Source organism: Hirundo rustica, chromosome 20 (assembly GCF_015227805.2).
Source record: "Hirundo rustica isolate bHirRus1 chromosome 20, bHirRus1.pri.v3, whole genome shotgun sequence".
In the NCBI taxonomy this organism is placed as follows: domain Eukaryota; kingdom Metazoa; phylum Chordata; class Aves; order Passeriformes; family Hirundinidae; genus Hirundo; species Hirundo rustica.
Window position 1 is genome coordinate 77,641 of NC_053469.1, and position 17,601 is coordinate 95,241.

General features: G+C 37.8%; 1 protein-coding gene across 7 annotated transcripts in view; it reads right to left on the reverse strand.

The window, feature by feature from the left end:
* The window catches only part of RALGPS1 (Ral GEF with PH domain and SH3 binding motif 1), a 94,952-nt gene that overhangs the window by 4,823 nt on the left and 72,528 nt on the right, over window positions 1-17,601 (reverse strand). For 5 of the 7 annotated variants that reach the window (XR_005703720.2, XM_040083265.1, XM_040083266.2 and 2 more), the window contains 7 exons: window positions 16,885-16,952; window positions 5,893-6,019; window positions 5,182-5,333; window positions 3,929-3,980; window positions 3,570-3,650; window positions 1,275-1,401; window positions 124-216 (listed from right to left, as the gene is read on the reverse strand). Coding sequence is in view for 6 of the 7 variants with exons in the window: in XM_040083265.1 (XP_039939199.1) it covers window positions 124-216; window positions 1,275-1,401; window positions 3,570-3,650; window positions 3,929-3,980; window positions 5,182-5,333; window positions 5,893-6,019; window positions 16,885-16,952 (700 nt within the window). In the remaining variant the exon portion in view is untranslated. The remainder of the gene's footprint in view (window positions 1-123; window positions 217-1,274; window positions 1,402-3,569; window positions 3,651-3,928; window positions 3,981-5,181; window positions 5,334-5,892; window positions 6,020-16,884; window positions 16,953-17,601) is intronic. The other 2 variants (XM_040083267.2, XM_040083269.2) reach the window with 2 other exon arrangements.

A 17,601-nucleotide genomic window follows, 5' to 3' on the forward strand; every position in this document is an offset into this window, starting at 1 on the left:
TTTTGACTGCAGAAGTTGTGCAGAAATATGGCTTAGCCTGGAACAGAAAGTACACTTTAGATGCCCTTCCAGATCTACTTATGAATATTCAATTTTTGGTTTTAAAATAAATTTAAAGCTTACATGTTTTCTTTCAGTGCCTCTTAAAGCTTTTGCTCCAAAGTAAAGAAGAGTTGATCCTGAAAGCATGACCCAGTATCTAGTCCACGAGGAGAGCTAAATGAAAATGGGAAAAAAATTAGGAAAAACCCTGCATATCTCAGACATTTCCAAAATCTATTCACAGACAAGGCCAAGTGCTACCAAAATTAACTTCAGAAACAAAGAAAGGAGATAAAGAGTGTGTCCTGGTGTAAGTCGGCCCAGCTACCTAAATCTTGATGGCTGGCTGTGAATACAATCCTTCTTAGTTGGGTATCTCTTAGAAGTGTCAGTACTGATTGTTTAGAGAAGAACAGTGTGCTGCCTTCTGCTGTACGGATCTTAGACTTTCGATTGAAAAAAAATTATTGAGTTGACAACTCTGGCATTCTTCAAATCTTTTAGCTCTGAACTGAATTGGGTTGCATGTGAAATACATCAGTCAACTCTACAGAAAACAAATAAATTACCAAATGCGTAAGACTAGAACCATGTGAAACCCACAAATTCAGGTTAACTATGAATTACCGTGACTTTGGTGCTATGGGTGGCTGCTCTGCAGCCTTTCCATTTTAATGTGATTAAAAATATCACAAAATATATTTTGAAATATGATGTAGAAATATATTCAATTGAATTTGTAGCCTCCCTTGAAAATTCTGTATTGAAGACGTCCCTCTTCAGCCTTTTATGAGTGCCACGGCAAGTTCTGTAATCTACAAACTCGTTAGAAGTTATTAATCCATGTCCTGTCACAGAAATGTAATGTGGACACTATCCACCTTGCAATATCTGCCTTTGTCAGGGTTATTTAGCTGGAAAGTATCAGGTCATCAGCAGTGCCACAAGATTTATTTCTGCCCTCACAGCACTGCTTGCTGGTTACACAATTGCTTCACTCCTCTGCTGTCAGAGCTAGAAACGTGACTTGCAAATGCAGGGAGAAGCAAAACAGCTGTACATCAAATGACACACAAAGGTTGCAACCTGGTTAAAACTTTGATCAGAAGATTACAATTGATAAAACCATTGTTTTGTGTGGTATTGAGCTGCAGGTTTAATCTAATCCTCAAAATTAAAACAGCCACTAATGAATTCTGACCACAGCAATAATTATAATTAGAATCACTTACAGTAGGTTTCTTGCCTTCTTTGAGCAGTGTTTTTCTTCTCAAAGGCCCTTCCATGGTAATGACTCCTGTGGAACCTCCTGCTGTGCAGCTGCAGACACCCGCTGGGCTGGAGAGACAAAGCATTCCTCTATGTATTTGAGCAGACAAATAATAACAGTAAGTAAACAATATTAATTTAGCTATAAATACATCGATCCTGCACTGCTTTATGTATATTGCATCATCTGAAATGTGACTCTAGAATATGTGCTTTCCTAACTTAGCTATCAAGTAGGAACCGGGATCTTTCAAAAAGGTTCTGTTCTGGGGGCTTAGACATGAAAACATAAAACAGAGTAAATACGGAAACCCAAAGTCAAAATAGGCAATTTTCTTTTTTATTCTGGTAAATTACAGAATTTACCAGATTTTCTGGAAATTTTTGGCTTACAATTTTGGCAATAAGAGCTCCCATAAATGTTATTTTAAATTAAATGAAAATACCCTTCCTAATTGGAAACGAGTTGGGACAAGTGCCTAAAAATTCTGTAAATTCTTTAAAAAAAAAATAAATTTAAAGAAGAGATTAATTTTCATTTTTATTAATTCTTTAATTAATTAAGAATTTAAAAATTCTTAAAAATAAATTAAACCATTAATAATTATTTAAAATAAGTTAAATCATCTATTGTACAGAGATGAGAATAGTTTTTCCTTTTCCAGAATGAACATAAAACTTCTCATATACAACAGTGAGAAAGAGATACGACTGATAGAAAGTTAGAAATGCAAACAGCCATTAATAATGCCACAACCAAATACTGATTGGTAGGTTATCTGCTGCTAATTTCTTGTAATTGCCATGTAATCACAACCTTGATGTTCTTATGTGGACCAATAAGGTTTATCAGTGCCAATTAAATCATGTCTAGTAATGAATACAAGGAAAAGGACATGTATGATGTACCTTTCAGTTGTGAAAGGAACACTATTCTGTCTTTATAGGAGCCTGAACTCATGCTGGTGCCAAGTGATGCGCGCAACCACGTCTAGGGCAGAACAGCCCTTCCAACTGCCAGCTGTATTTTCTTTCACTGCATGCACCTGCCTGGTCTCTGGTCATGTGCATTCTTGCCAATTCTATATTTGACAGAGGTAGTAGAAGGTTTCAGAAAAGAAAGAATGACCACAAGAATTAGAATTACTTGACAGTGGATAAATGTAAGAAACGTATTTTAGGAGTAATTCTTCTTTGTGCATTTAATAGACTTCACATTTTTATCTTCTTACATTTTATATTTCTAGCTTTTGTATGTTTTTGAAACAGATCCTCCGTGGTCATGTTAAGAAAGTATTTTCCGGGAGCAGGTGCAACAGCTGAAATACTGTTACAAAGTGTATTCCTTTATGAATTCATAAAGTATGCATTTTTATTCCTGTCTAACCTCTAAATTGTACTGCTATCAGATGTTACTGGCACAGGTAAAGCAGCTGTAATTTATACATTACATCGATACACCTACAATGGCTGAAGCAAACTAATTTAAACAAAATAAAATCTGACTGTATTTAAACTGCAACTAAATCACAGTATTTGCAGAATACTGATTCAGAGCCCAATTTTCTGAACATATGTCTTCATTTGCCAGCATCACAGAATTTATCAAGTTCGGGCCAGGTATACACAAAGGAATAATTTTTATCCCTCAAACTATGTAAAATTTTCTGTGTCAACTCTCTTAGGTCTGTAAATGGATTACCTGCTTCTGGAAAGTCCACATCTTGGTGACTAGCAACACTGTGAGTGCCTGCTACATATGGCTTGTGGATGTTCTCTCTCTTACTTGAGGTCCAAGGTAATACCCTTTTACTGAACAAAATCAACACACCATACTATAGCTCTCTGACATGGACAGATATTATGGGTAGCTGTCCAGTAAATCAGGAAATAGATTGTGGGGAAGGGTGAAGAAGGTGTCATTCTAACATCGTTACTTTTCACAGGAGTCAAAGATGGCCTTCATGACAAACCTGCTTCTGTAAAGGTTCATAAAACCCTACGTAAAGCTTAGTTTTCTGGAGAATGGAAGTCAGATATCATTAGTTAAATCAATAGCTAAACTGAATTTCATATGAATGGGCCATAACCCTGCTTTAGCATTAACAGGAGTTTTTACTAGCAGGAGGGAGAGACTTCGTAAATTGTTATGGTCATACGAGGATATTTGGACACAAAAGACATTACACTACGAAAGCATAAAGACCCAAATTCAAGTTTAGCACCATCCAGTGTAAGAGGTAGACCCTGAACTGTACCTGTAGATACAGCTGCGACTCCGAGGAGAATTCCGTATCGGTACCCTCCAGTTAGGCCCCAGTGTGGCATATAAACGACCCCTGTTTGTGAATGCAAATATCTGATGAGGGATATTCTAGTTTGAGACTTCAACAGTTAGGGTTTGGTAAACATGACAGAGATAGCTCCCAATCTTCTTTTAAGGTCCAATACCTTTACAGTGCTTTATTTCAAAATGTTTGCCATTTTTTTCCTAACTAATCAATAATTTGATAAAAAATAACAGTTGATTTAGGGCTTACCTATGTTAGGGATAATTTGTGAATTTCTTAGCTAATTCTGTAGAGTGCTCAGTGAGTGTACATGAAGACTAACTCACCTTTCAAGCCCTGACGGCAGCTCCTCACTAAATTCTGAGCTTTCACTGCTATCTAGAAAGAGAGTAGTACAGAGAAGGAGTAAGAAAACCACCCATGGGAAAATACAAAGCCAATGTATGTGGCTCACCAGAATACTCTTTTATATAGTACCGTGGACACCGCTTACTCAAATCATGTTTTGAAGTAGTAGTGTTTAGAGTTCATGGTAAAATCTTTGGTTGGAAGAGGCTTACATGAGCCTCTCCGTTTATAGTATCTCACTCTTAACTCATGTTACTGCTGCATTTTAATATCATTACTTTAATTTTCATTACGCTTTTACTTCAGAAGCTGAGCACTTCAGGAAGATAAAATCCAGCACCTTTGTAAGACAGTATTTCTACCACGATATCCATAAGTCAATTAAGTTATTAGATATGGTATCATGGTTTACTTTCAAGAAGCAAACACAACTTAAATACAGGATAGGTCAGCTGCGTGCTGTTGCTAGGAATTATTAATACATATATGATGGTATTCATAACAAAGTTCCTATTTCTTCTTCAAGCCTGTCACTCATTTGTCCCTCCTTTTCTGGTACAACTATTTAGCTCACAATTTTAATTTGCCCAGGACTGATCTTCTAATGCTCAGTTTTAACACAGTGAGCTGTGCCTGTATTTTCAGAAGTGCAAAGATCATTTCAACGTCTAACTCTTGGTCAAGTAATGTGCTATCTTTCACAGTCAATTTCCTATTCTAGAAATAGCCTGAGTCTCTTAAAAGGTGGCTTTCTCTTGCTTAGAACACAAATTCTTGATAATTTTTTTGATATTATAGTAATTTTTATTCATTAAAATACCATAATGTGTTCATTTTACATTTCTTTTTAAGTCTTAGAGAGTGCTGCCAAACAATTCTCCCATCTTCTAAAACATATAGTTAAAATTAAAGCTTTCTTTGTGTAAAGGTAGCTTTTTAAATATAAATCCGCTTTTTCCCTGGCAAAAGCTGACAAACACTTTGTGTCACACACCAAGCATCTACAAAACCAATCTTCCTTCATGCCACTTCTATCAAAAGCACCAGTGGATAATTGAGGAAAGCTGAGGGAACGTTGACCAGGTAGCAGTTCTCATCTGCTTTCATCCAGGAAAACAATCAGTCTTTGCACAGGAACTAATGATCTTCCTAATTCTCTACTTTCAGGTATCTGTGAGCCTGCAGCGCCCTGGGACGAGAGCAGGGGTGTCACTCCCCAGGCAGGCGATACCTATGGAGAGGCCGTTGGCAAGGCGCGTGCCGGGCGCGTGCTCACGCGCGGGGCTGTGGCACTCCAGGACACTGTCATCCAGCAGGTGCCGCGGCCGCTCCGTCGGGAACGTGGCGCTTTTGCTCTCCACGACGCTCAACTGACACATCATGCTGCAACATGGAAGAAGAAAAACACATCAAACCCCTCTTATGTCATCTAACAGCAACCCTTGGCTCACATTATTTCCACTCAGCCTCTGCCTCATCAGCAGGTTATTAAGGAGCAGGCAATTATAAGCTACCACTTACTGTACATATGCTCCTTTACTACCGAAATGAGTTTCATATTTTACTTCTCTTTGTCAGTAACAATTATTAAATATCTGCAGCTGGGAAGCTGTAGGTGTCTTGACTCCTCTCCATACAAAACCTGAACATCCTTGGTGGCAGCAAAAGCAGAAACCCAGAAAAAGTAGACACACCAGGAATCCACAGACCATAGCGGATAAGCACCTTTCAAGTACTGCCAGTGCCGGGCACTAGCAGAGAATAGAGTCAGCAAAAGTAACAAAAGTGTCAAGAGAAAACCTAGAGAATACATAGTAAATCCTGAAACACTCTTGCAATACAAGAAATGGAAAGGACAAATACTAGCAAGTTCTCTGCTGCTACCTAAAATTTTTTTTGACACGTGTAACTGCCTGAGCATGAGACAGCTGGGATTACGCACTTGTTTCCCAGGCTGTGACTCTTCCGGTGCCTTGGTACAGGAGGTGTAGGTAGACTTGCTGCTACTGAGGCATCGGGACATGTGGGTCTTCTGCTGAATTTCATAATTGCTGACATGTCAGATGGACCTAAAAGACAGAGATTATTTAACACTGAACTGATGCAAATCCCAGAAATTTCATTGGCTGGTGTGCTTAGGAACTGATGAAAATAAATTTTTACAGATAACCAAAAGGCACCATTTCTGAAGCACTGTTTCTTGCACATCAGGGCTACACCATCCATTTTTGCTATAAATTCATCTCCATAATCTTGAACTCCATGGAGTAATTTTTAAAACAGTTTCGCTCATACTTTTAACAATGGACTATGGAAACTCTTGGCATCTTTACATCTTGGATGTGCCAAAGTGCAATATAGAGAACCATAAAGTCAGTTCGTACTTCAGGTGTGAACAGGAACGTTCACAGGTGTTTTGAATTTTGTTCACAACTTCATGTTGTGAATGAACTGTAAACAATCTGCTCATTCTGACTCACAGCTTGAGCACGTAAGAGAAACCAAGGGCTTTTCATATACCTAATGGCCAGGCAGATGTATTACTTCTCAAACATCTATGAGACGTCTCACTGCAATCATTCTTCCTCTCAATTTACCGATTTTATAAGGCCTCACAGAAAACATGGACAAATTGGTTTTGTTCCAGCTCCTCGATGCTGTTCACAAGAGGCAAGCAGTGACCTTTACAATACAGTGGAAAATATGGACTATTGTCATTCTCAGTAGATGCCAGGCTCTTCTTGGCTTCACAGCGAACAATTGAGATTTCACTTCTAAACATTTAGCTGCGGCATTGGTGCTTACGACGGAAGTGGGAACAGCGATCATGAAAGTCACCATCTGCCCCTTGTATCTTTCTCCTTGGGACAGGTGAAGTACCAGCAGAACAGAGTTCCCTCTACATTACAAAATCACTTCTTGGAGCCTCCAGCAACCTCAGCTTAATCAGCTTCTGGACTCTAAACAAAACCCCACCCATTAAGAGGTTAGCACAAGAAGAAACTTTGTGATGTGAAAAGCTGTGTACAATCATCATCAGAGTCTTTACAAAAGTGCCTGGCAATCAAATAAGTAAAAACTGAAACAGAAGAAAAACCCCTCAAAACCAATCCAAACACCAACATCCCATAGCACAGTTTGACAACAGCATGTGAACATGAACTTTTAACAGAAATGGTTCTGGGAGGCAAGACTTCCCAGGGAAGTGAGTGTGGCACCAAGCCTGTCAGAGTACAAGGTGAATCTGGACAACACTCTTAGTGATATAATTTAGTTTTATATAGCTCTGCAAGGAGCAGCAAGTTGGACTCAATGATCCTTATGGGTCTCTCCCTACTAGAGACAATTCCATTTGTTATACAGGCTACTCCTTCTACCCTGAAGAACCCTTGAAGGAAGGCATCAACTTCTTCTGCCTTGAATTGAGGAGGATTCATGAGACACAAGAAGAAATACGATAACCAGTAATGAGTTTGTCCCAGTAAGAGGCAAACACCCCCCACCCCCACAAAATAAATGCAAGATGCTTTCCTGCCCGTACTCGCTCTGCAATAAAGATTTACAACAAGTTGTATGAAACACAAAAATTAATTCCAAATTACTTTTATTTTTATTTCCCCATAGCCCAGACTCTGGAATTTCACTGTAAACTGGATTGTAACTAGGAAAAATTGCAAAAGGTTTTCCCTAGCAGTAAGGGGAAATATTTAATCCACAGAGTGTTCTGCACATTTGAGCAAACAGTTTGTTATGCTGCTTAATTAATAATGAAGGGAGTTCCAAGACAAGCTAAAAGACAAAACTTCTTTTAGCAATACAGAGAGATGGGACAAGTTTGTTAGACGGACCTTCAGTAGTATTATTCATCAGGCCATCAATTTAGTAGGAGAACAAAGACAAAACAGTTTTTAAAGCCTGTTTTTCTGCCTCATTCATATATACATCAGGACAGCATTTCTGCCTGCCTGCCTTTGTTACCATCCACACACTGTGAATTTGTAAACACATCAGTCATAGCATCAGTCACTGGCACATGCAGCTTCAGAGAAGGTCCTATACCTAATGGTCACGTGCAGTTTTAAAAAATGCACTTTCAGTCATCACTTCATCCAGAGATTCACCTAGAGACACACATCTGGCATGCTGGAGAGGGCCAAGTACAACATTCTTGCTGCACATGCAACTAAAGTTTTGATGCATTGGGCTGTAACACAACACTGGAAGCTTCTTCCTAAAACCAAAGCAATCATCTTCCATTTCTGCCATGGAGGCAAAGCACAAACATTAGGACAGAAAAGTATGACTATGAGCGCAATTATGTGTTGCCTAGTTAATGTAAAAACTGTATGGATTAATATTTCACCATTAGGTCAGAAAAATCTTATCTGCAGCATCAGTAGCAAGAATTTCACTGAAGTTCTTAGCACATTTCACTGGAAGTCTTTTACCAGGGTTGTCATTACAAATTAAAATTTATGCCGAGACAAAACAAATGCCTTCAGAAGTTTCAGAAATTATTACAAGTTCTTTAGTTTGAAAGCCTCCACTTCTTCTGATGGACTAGGTTCCCCAAAAAGGAGTCTGCTCTACATGCTTTGCTTGTTGTACCTTTCCATCAGATACTTTTCAACTTGTGAGCAGGAAAAGACTTAGGACTATTGAGATATTTACTACCTGCTAAGAAGCCTAAAATATATTGGAAGTGAAACCCAGGATGAAGATAGTGGCAGCTAAAAGAGAATCTCCCTGAAAATGATGAGCATTTATCAGCAAGAGATTAATCTGAAACTCACCATAAACTTCATTGTTAATGTACCCATTCTGAGGCTTGTCCCTTAATTTGGCTGCAGGATTTGTTCATTTTATATTCCTTCCTGCTGTGTCATTCAGATGCTTCTGGTGTCAGTTCTCAATCCTGATTTACATTAAGTTTTTTTCAAGTGGATGACATTAAGTTCTTTTAAGTTCACTGAATGCTACTGAAACCACAGCCTGTGAAAGAGTAGCACACTTAAGGCAAAGCCCTAGAGGACTATGAGTATAGTGCAGTGCTTTTTCATATAGACATTGCACCGCTTGTAGAAATAACTGTTAAATCTTGTAACACGTAAGAGTTTAAAGGTTTAAGTTTCTCACTGTGGAAAACCAGAAACCTGAAAGCTGTTCGATTAATTTTGTTCCAAAACATTGATATGCAACAAAACAAACGCATTGAGACTGCATCAAAATGACTTTGTCAGAAAGAACAGCAAAGTTACAAGTCCAGTGCTGACACAATCAAGCCATTACAAAATCAAAGTTGGCTAGATTTGACTCCAGTTAGGTTCAAATGTTACTATCAAAACCTACAAAGAGTAAGAGAGATTATTTAGCAACAAATAATGGTTTGAGACTTTTTACTCTACACTCCCTTTATTTCCTCCCTCTCTTTAGGGAGCATGGACTGAAATTTACTCTAACATGATTGCAACACAAAACTATTTAAAGACTGATCATTATAAAGATGATAATTTCTTGATTTCAATAAGAGCTTTGATTACCTGGACAGCTTCAGAACAGAAAAAGTTTGTTAAACTGCCCCTCTCCCCTTGAAACAAATGATGTTGCATGTCTAAAGGGACTCCACATCTCATATTACAACATAATATTAGGGAATATTATGAATAATATCAAAATAATATTAGGGAATAAAATTTAAGTTCACATAAAATATTGCCAGGCTTGAGGTGTGATGTGTCAAGGGTGACAGAGTTTGTGGAAAACAGGTGTAAGAGCCTACAGCTTAAGAAAACAGTCCAGCTGGCCTCCTTGCTATTACATATGGCAATCACAATTGCTTGCATCAGTCCTGTGGAAGACGGTAATGGACCTGGGTTGACAGACCACTGGAACAGGCTGCCTAGAGAGCGTGTCGAGTTCCTTCTCTGGAAGGTATTCCAGAGCCATCTGGACACAATCTTGTGCCATGTGCTGTAGGATGACCCTACATGAGCAGGGAGCTTGGACTAGATGATCCACTGTGGTCCTCTTTCAACTGTGCTGTGATTCTGTGACTTATTAAAATTCCTAGTTAGGTGTCTTCAGTGAAGATCCTGATGGCAGAAAGCAGAATCCTTTGTGCGATCAGATGAAAACAGAAATATCATCTGTGCTGGTATTATTATGCCTGGACTGACCATTTTCAATGTAGTTCTGCATCCTCCAAGGCAAGAGAAGGAAATATATAGTTTAGCTCTGTTAGTCCTGTGCTAAGGTAATAAGAATCTGAACTCAAATACCTTTACAAAGTCTTTGTATCTGCCCTGCTGCCAATGTTATGAAGAAGAATGGTGATATAGAGCTCTCCTCAGCTGGCTATACTCAGTTCAGCAAGAAGTCTGGGGTGCAGTGACTGTCAGCATGAGTTATGGGACAGAGGGCAGATGACCTCATTTCTGTAAAGGAGTAAGAGACAAAGAGAGCCATGCCAAGAAGGATGCCAAAGAGGGTAAGCAGTGAGATACTGATGAAAACTGCACAGACCAAGGGATGTTTATGGACCATACCAGACTGCTGAGCAATTAGCTGGGGAAGTTATGCCTGATACTGCTGATAACAAAATTCCAATACTTAAATTCATTTGGGATTGAGGTTATTTTGCCCCTTTTTTCCAATAAGTGAAGTCATCTGCTACTGCTAACTCTTGTCTTACTTCCTCTGGCTCCACTCCTAGTGCATACTGTTACCATGATTGCTATTCTGTTATTTGCCTTTCATGGAGACAAAGCACTCTTAGCGGGATTTTCCAGTCAGCTGGCATGAACAAGGGTTAGTTTGGTTTTCATTATTTCTCAGCATCATTTTCAAGATTTTTGCTGACATGCACAGGAATGATGTATAAAAATACTAAAATGTTATTAAAAATTTGTTTGCATTAGGGAACGTGGAGACAACTTCATCAGAGCGAGCCGAGTGCCGTTCAGAGATCTGTGGCAAGAAACATTTGGAAAAGTTTACACATATCCCAAGGATCTCACTGTTTTTTCCTTTGCATAATTTTTCCATGAATAATCCCTTCAAATGTTATAAATGAATGTTACTTTTGCAATCCTTCAGTAAAACATGTGAACATTTACAGTCTCCAGAGCTTTTTTAAAAAAGCAGCAGGGTGAGTGAGTTACAGTCACAATTTTTCTCCATTAAAAGCTATCAATAAACAGTACTAGATATGCAAAGTAAAAACTAAAAATGAGTTGCATATTATATGATGAAGAACTGAGTGATTTTTTAGAAGGTAGAACAGTTTCCACTATTCACTATTTTTTGGTGAGCAGTTAAGAAGTAAAAAGTTACCAGCTCTGTTTCTAAAACTAGATAAGATATTCCAAGCCACAGTCTCTCTTGCTAAATCTTTGTATTTACTACTCTGTTTCCGCTGTAACCAGTGTGTGATAAATAAAACTTTCAAAGAGAAAGGCCCTACTTACAAAGCACACAATAATATTTTAGATTAATTTGTGCACAGAATCAAGAATGACAGAAAAAAATACATCTAGAACAATTGCTATGGTAAAAGGAACACTTTAATACCCAGAGTATTGCTTTACAATTAAACAAAAGGCTACTAATGCATACAACATCTAAGACATGTTATGGCTGCTTCTCAGACAAGAGCAAACTAATAAAAAGAAACCGAGTTCTTAGCTGCACATTCCCATGCTCCTCCAAGCTCCCCAAAAGCTGTCTCTCACACACACATATACACACACGCATGCATAATTATGACTGTACAGTAAGCACACTTGAGTGTATTTCCTTTAAATGCCTCCTGGATAGAAGTGATATTTTCAATTTCAAGTGTTACTTTTATGGAATCACTGATTGTCACCATTTGTCTTACTTATCCTGCACCAATGGAATGCACAAACCCCAGACTTACACTTGAGCAAAAACGTGAATTTTTTGCAGTTGGATCTGCAAGGCAGTATATATGGGCTTGGGTGACATCAAGATTGGCAATGAAGACATATCCACTGTGAGGGTATAGCTGCAGGGAAACTGACGTTTGGGTTCAACCAAATACATTAACCAATCCATCAAACCCCCCCCCCCCCCCAACTTTTTACAGAAACTATTTCAAGTGACTGCTGTGAAAAAAAGAGTCAAAAATAAAAATCCAAACCCAACTAAACCTCCAAAAAATAAGGCAGAAAAGCCCTTTGTCCTCTGGTTGGTCTGCTTTTGTAACATGCCTCAGGATAATAGCTTGGTAGTTAAAATAAGCATCAATGAACTAAGACATTAGACTTGTTTGGTAAAGAAATCACAGAAACTAATAGAAAATGATAAAGGTAAAAACTGAGCACAATCATCCCCCCCTTAGAAACTTCGTATTTGTTTTGACAGAATATTCTTCTATAATTTTTGTGAAGCTTTGGTATGTTAAGAAAAAACCCACAGTACACTAACTCCAGCCGGATTTAGTGGTTGATAACATGTGAATCCACAGATTTGTTTGGTATGGATTTGTTTCCAAAATACTCCAGAGAGCTGTAAAAGTTTCTCACGAAAGTATCACAGAGGAAGAGAATGTAAACCAAAGAGTAAAGTTTTCGGGACCATCTGTAAATTTATGTGAAGAAAACTTAGTTCTTCCATTTCTTCCCTAAGTCCTGTGTAAGAAAAGCAGACATGGTGCACTTGAAGCAATGTCCAAGAACTTGCACAAGGATTAGACAATCCTCATTTCCACAGAATGACTGGCTGCTAAAGCACTTAGCACAAACTATTTATTAGTTGCCAAAGCAACCAGTAAAACAAATGGCAAAACTAAATGTCAGACTCAGTGTTTACATGGAAAATGATGGTGTGGGGTTATTTTATTCTAAAAAGCTGGAACTGCTGTAGAGATATCACTAATGTAGTATATCTAGTTCGGAGGGTTACAAATGTGCAAACATTCCCAGTCTTTCTTCCTTCTGTTTCTACATTTTCAACTCCTATATATCACATACCGTACATACAATAATTGACCCCTTTTAATTAATTAAAATATATATTCTAAGTTCGTTATGAGCTAGCTCTCTAAGCTGAACGGACTCGGTACAACTCTGACAAACTCCAGTTGCTTAGAAGGCTTACATTTACCATATATTGTGTTAAATCTTTTCCTTTGTTCTGGGAAAATGTATTGAGTTACACCTTCCAAAACAACCTAACAGCCATACCATAAATGACAAGCACCTCTCGGCTAACACTGTGTAGGAACACAGATTTCTTTTACAGCTAATTCAACTAGAAACTGTGAACAGTTAGCGTACTATAAGCTCTCCAGCTACATTCTCTCTCTCTCTCTCAAACCACAGCAAGACAGAATGAACAGACTTAGGTTGCTGCCAAGGAAGTTGTGTGAATCACACAGTTCCTGAAAGCATTCAACTGAACTGCTTCAAGCTCCTCTTAAATGCTACTTGCAAGGGACAAGAATCTCTGCAGTGTTATGGAAGACATGAAACCTTCCTGTGAAAGCACTATTCACAATTATATATGCATTTGGTAATTAAATGAGACCCTCTTAGCCACTAATATACAAAACATAGCTTGTGAGACAGTCACTTTAATCGGATGCCTGCCTCCTGTTTGAATTTACTGGAAAACTAGCTGGCAAAAGAAGTGGAAAATGGACACATGGTTTTCTCCACTACTTTGCAAATAGAAATGCTGTAGGATTTAACTGTTTTTACGGAGCCTCACACTCATAAAAATATTTCAAGGGGAAAAAACAAACCCACAATGTCTCTGGCTACAGTAAACTGTTAATAATTTTTTGAAAGACAGAAAACTGGGTAGAAGATAAATTCACAGTGCTGGCAAGTAAAATCCATTTCCATCATCAACACATGCAATTATATTTTAGAACACAAAGATGACACTACTCCCTGCACTTAATCCCATTATAGACTTTGGAATTATTACCAACTACACTGAGCTTTCTTTCTGTCTCTGGAAACACATGCTGACCTCTAAGGAGGCAGCATGTCACTGGCAGAACTCAACTAGATTGACTGTTATTAGTAATGAATTAACTTTTGGACTATCAAGACAACTGAACTGATGATTGGCCTTATGGGCTAAGAACCTTTATTTTAACTTTAAATCACTATTATCAGACTCCCATGCCTTAAACTATTGACTGGAACATTAAACTACTGCCCACAGTATTTTGAGATCATTTATTATCATTGTAGCTTAACAACTGCAAAGGACTTAGTTCTGGCATAAAAAGTACAAAGCTGAATTAATTTCAAGGTATAATTTGCATCCAAATAAAATTGACAGCAGCACCTGTAAATGTGCTATTTTTAATTCTCCATGTTCAAATATCTTACTCCTGATATTTGAGTATTTTAGTTCAGAATTATTCAAGACTAACACATGGCTATACTCCTATTCATTAATGTTGTGAAATAAACAATAAATTATTGCCTTCATGCTTAGTTAAATTTCAATTTGAATTCATGCTAAGTTACTTAATAAATCTTCTCCAGGAATAAAGTTTTCAGTAAAATTTATTTTCAGTAAAATGTACTGGATTCCATTTATTAGCATTTTTGCAGCCACACAGGTGCAGCTCACTGAAAAATGTGGTTATTATGAAATGCTGATGGCATTCATTGTCTAACTGGCAGTAAGTTAGAATTCTCTAGCTGAGCAAGAAATACAGCGGTCCACAAAAGGGTCAAGCTTTCGAAGGAAATACTAACAGAAGAATGGAGCAATAGGAATGAGTCAGCACTTGGTTTCTAGTCATCACAGTAATTCTCACTCTGAGTAAAGCAACCTTACAGAGCACTTCAGGGTACTGCAGATTCACAAGGGAAAATTCACCCTCTCCTAATACTGCCAGATACTATAGGATCATATATTCAATGAAGTTGGTACTACTGAACACTGTCCCAATTATTTTTTGTGGACTCCAGCTGAGCTCACTGCAGTATCATGCTGTATTCCTTGCCTAGATCAGGCAAGCTCAAAGTTCTCGTTTCCAACTTTGGAACTGTATTTTTAATTGCCTTCCATTAGAGTTCTAATAAGGTCTCAGCCCTTCATTAGGAATTACAGAGTACTGGCAATGATCACATATTATGCTGCTATGACTGAAATTACATTCCATAATTATACAAATGAAGTGTTAACATCAAAGCCCAAGGGTTGAGTATGTAGATGTGAGTAATACAAAGTAAAAGCCAGAAAACAACAAAAGAAGGTTACTTTTCTGCTTTACATATGTAAAAAAGATGTAATCATATGAGAGGCAATGACTTAGATCCAAGTCTCTAGTATGAAAAAGCAAATCTTCACAAAAGCAAAAGAAAATGTGACGTGATGTGGTGGGTTGACTTTCATGGGCTGTCAGTTGCCTACTGAGCTGCTCTATTACTCCCCATCCTTCACAAGACAAGGTGAAGAAAATAAGAGACAAAACCTTTGTGGGCTGAGATAAAGGCAAATTAATTAAAAAAAAGCAACAACTGTGGGCAGAACCAAAAGAAATAATAATTAAAAAAATTATCCTCTACTTCCCATCAGTGTGCAATGAGCAGCCATGGTCTAACCTGAGCCTCGTAGCACATGCTTCTGAAGACAAACACCGCAATAATAAATGCCTTGCTCCCTGTTTTTTCTTTTTATTGATGAACATGTCATACAGTACAGAATATCTCTTTGGGCAGCTTAAATCAGCTGTCCTGGCTATGTACCCTCCCAACCTCTTGCACATCCCCAGCCTACTGGCCTTTTTGGCAGGGGGTTGGGTTTGGAGAGATAGCCTTGATGCAGTGGGCACTACTTAACAGAAGCCTGGTACCTTAGGAACACCCTTCCAGACACAGATACAGAGTACAACACTGTGATGGCTTCTGTGGGGAAGTTAACTTTCAAATGCTTTTCTATATGAAGAAAGTGTTCATTTAAGAACTACTTTTGAACACACCTAATTAAAAAATTATATATATATCCTGTGAACTATTTCTTTATGTTTTACACAGCAATTTATTAATGCATCATCTAGGGAAAGGGAAAGCACCTTCCTAAAGAAATTGAGGACCAGGTCAAATGTTTATCTGATTCTGGGAATAGCAATCACAATACTAGGACAAACAAAAGGTCATTTGACACCAGCCAACATGAAGAACTGGGAGGCAGAGGAAAAACACGTGGGATTTTTCTTCATTTTGTATTTAGCATCTTCCTTTTTCTTTCTCTCATTTACTTTACGTTTCATTGGTGAGAAAAAAGACATTTTGAATGCCAATTGAAACCGCATGTCAGACGTGGTCTGGACTCCTTGGGATTTTTACATTCACACATGTCTTTACATAATGAGACAGAAAATTGGCCATTCAGGTTCAAGAGATTAAAACAGAACAGCTTTTGAGATAATGGCTCCTATTGCAGGAATTACATTTCACACAGCCTGATGTTTGTCTAGTCAGGTCATAGCAATAAACAGTGGATTAGTTTTTGTCAACTTATGGATGGTACTCTAGTTTTTCAGATGTTGCTAGAAGCTATTGTTGCTACAAAACTTTTGTCCTCCTGCTTTTCACAATGAAATTGTCTCAAATGTATGTGATCACACGGAAACCTCGAAGGAGAATTTCCTGTGTTATTCACTGCATTGTTTTTTTTATACTGCAAGAGGGCTCTTTTTTATTCACTTATTAAATAACGATGAAAATGAAAGCATTTGTAAAGAACTCCCACAATCTGACATCTGTTCCAACACTAGCAAACACCCTGTGATATCCCTTGAACTGGAACTGCTTTTATACAAGTCAGCAATCTTGTTGACTCATGATACTGATGTACCTTTGGGTTTTCCCATATAGTTCAGTGGAAGATTTCTGTAATTAAAATTATTTCCTTACTCAAATTTTCAAATGATGTTTTATACCTGCGAGATCTTCTTTGGAGGAAACCAGTCGAGGAGAGCTGTTACCTGGCTCAATTCTTAAAGATAATCTGGAAAAACAAGTTTTTAGAGAAATTAAAAAAAACAAAAAACAAAAAACAAACAAACAAAAAAACCACAAAAAACCAAAACCAAAACCAAAACCAATTTAAAAAATTCAATAAAAGTTGAATGAAATTGAAGAAGTAATTATTTTGGCAGTGCAAATGAGGAATTTTACTTTCTTGGAAGTGTAGTTATTTATTCTGTGATGTAACAAAACAATAATTTTTTTGAAGTAAATCACTACCTGTCAGAACCAAGAAAGAAACGGTGAGGAAAGTCTACGAAAGCAGAAAGATAAATCATTATTTAATCCTCCATCTCAATTTAAAAACCTAAGTTTGTACAGTCCTTCACCTTGGGGAAAAAAAACCCGCAAAAAGTTAGTAATTTAGATATAAACCTAACATTGTATTCCCTCTGAACATGAAAATGAATTTACCATGTTGAAATGTGCACACAGAAATAGCTATTTAGTTACTGTGACTTACAGGAAAGAAGCTTCATAGGGCAAAGTGACCAACACTTAATAGTAAAAGAAGGTAATTAGAAGGAAGTAGTATATGCCATGCTGCCTCACTCTATGTGTTTTACTATGTACTCACTCACTCTTGTGCTCTCAGCACTCCAACAAATCTCAGTCTCCCAAATGCGCAT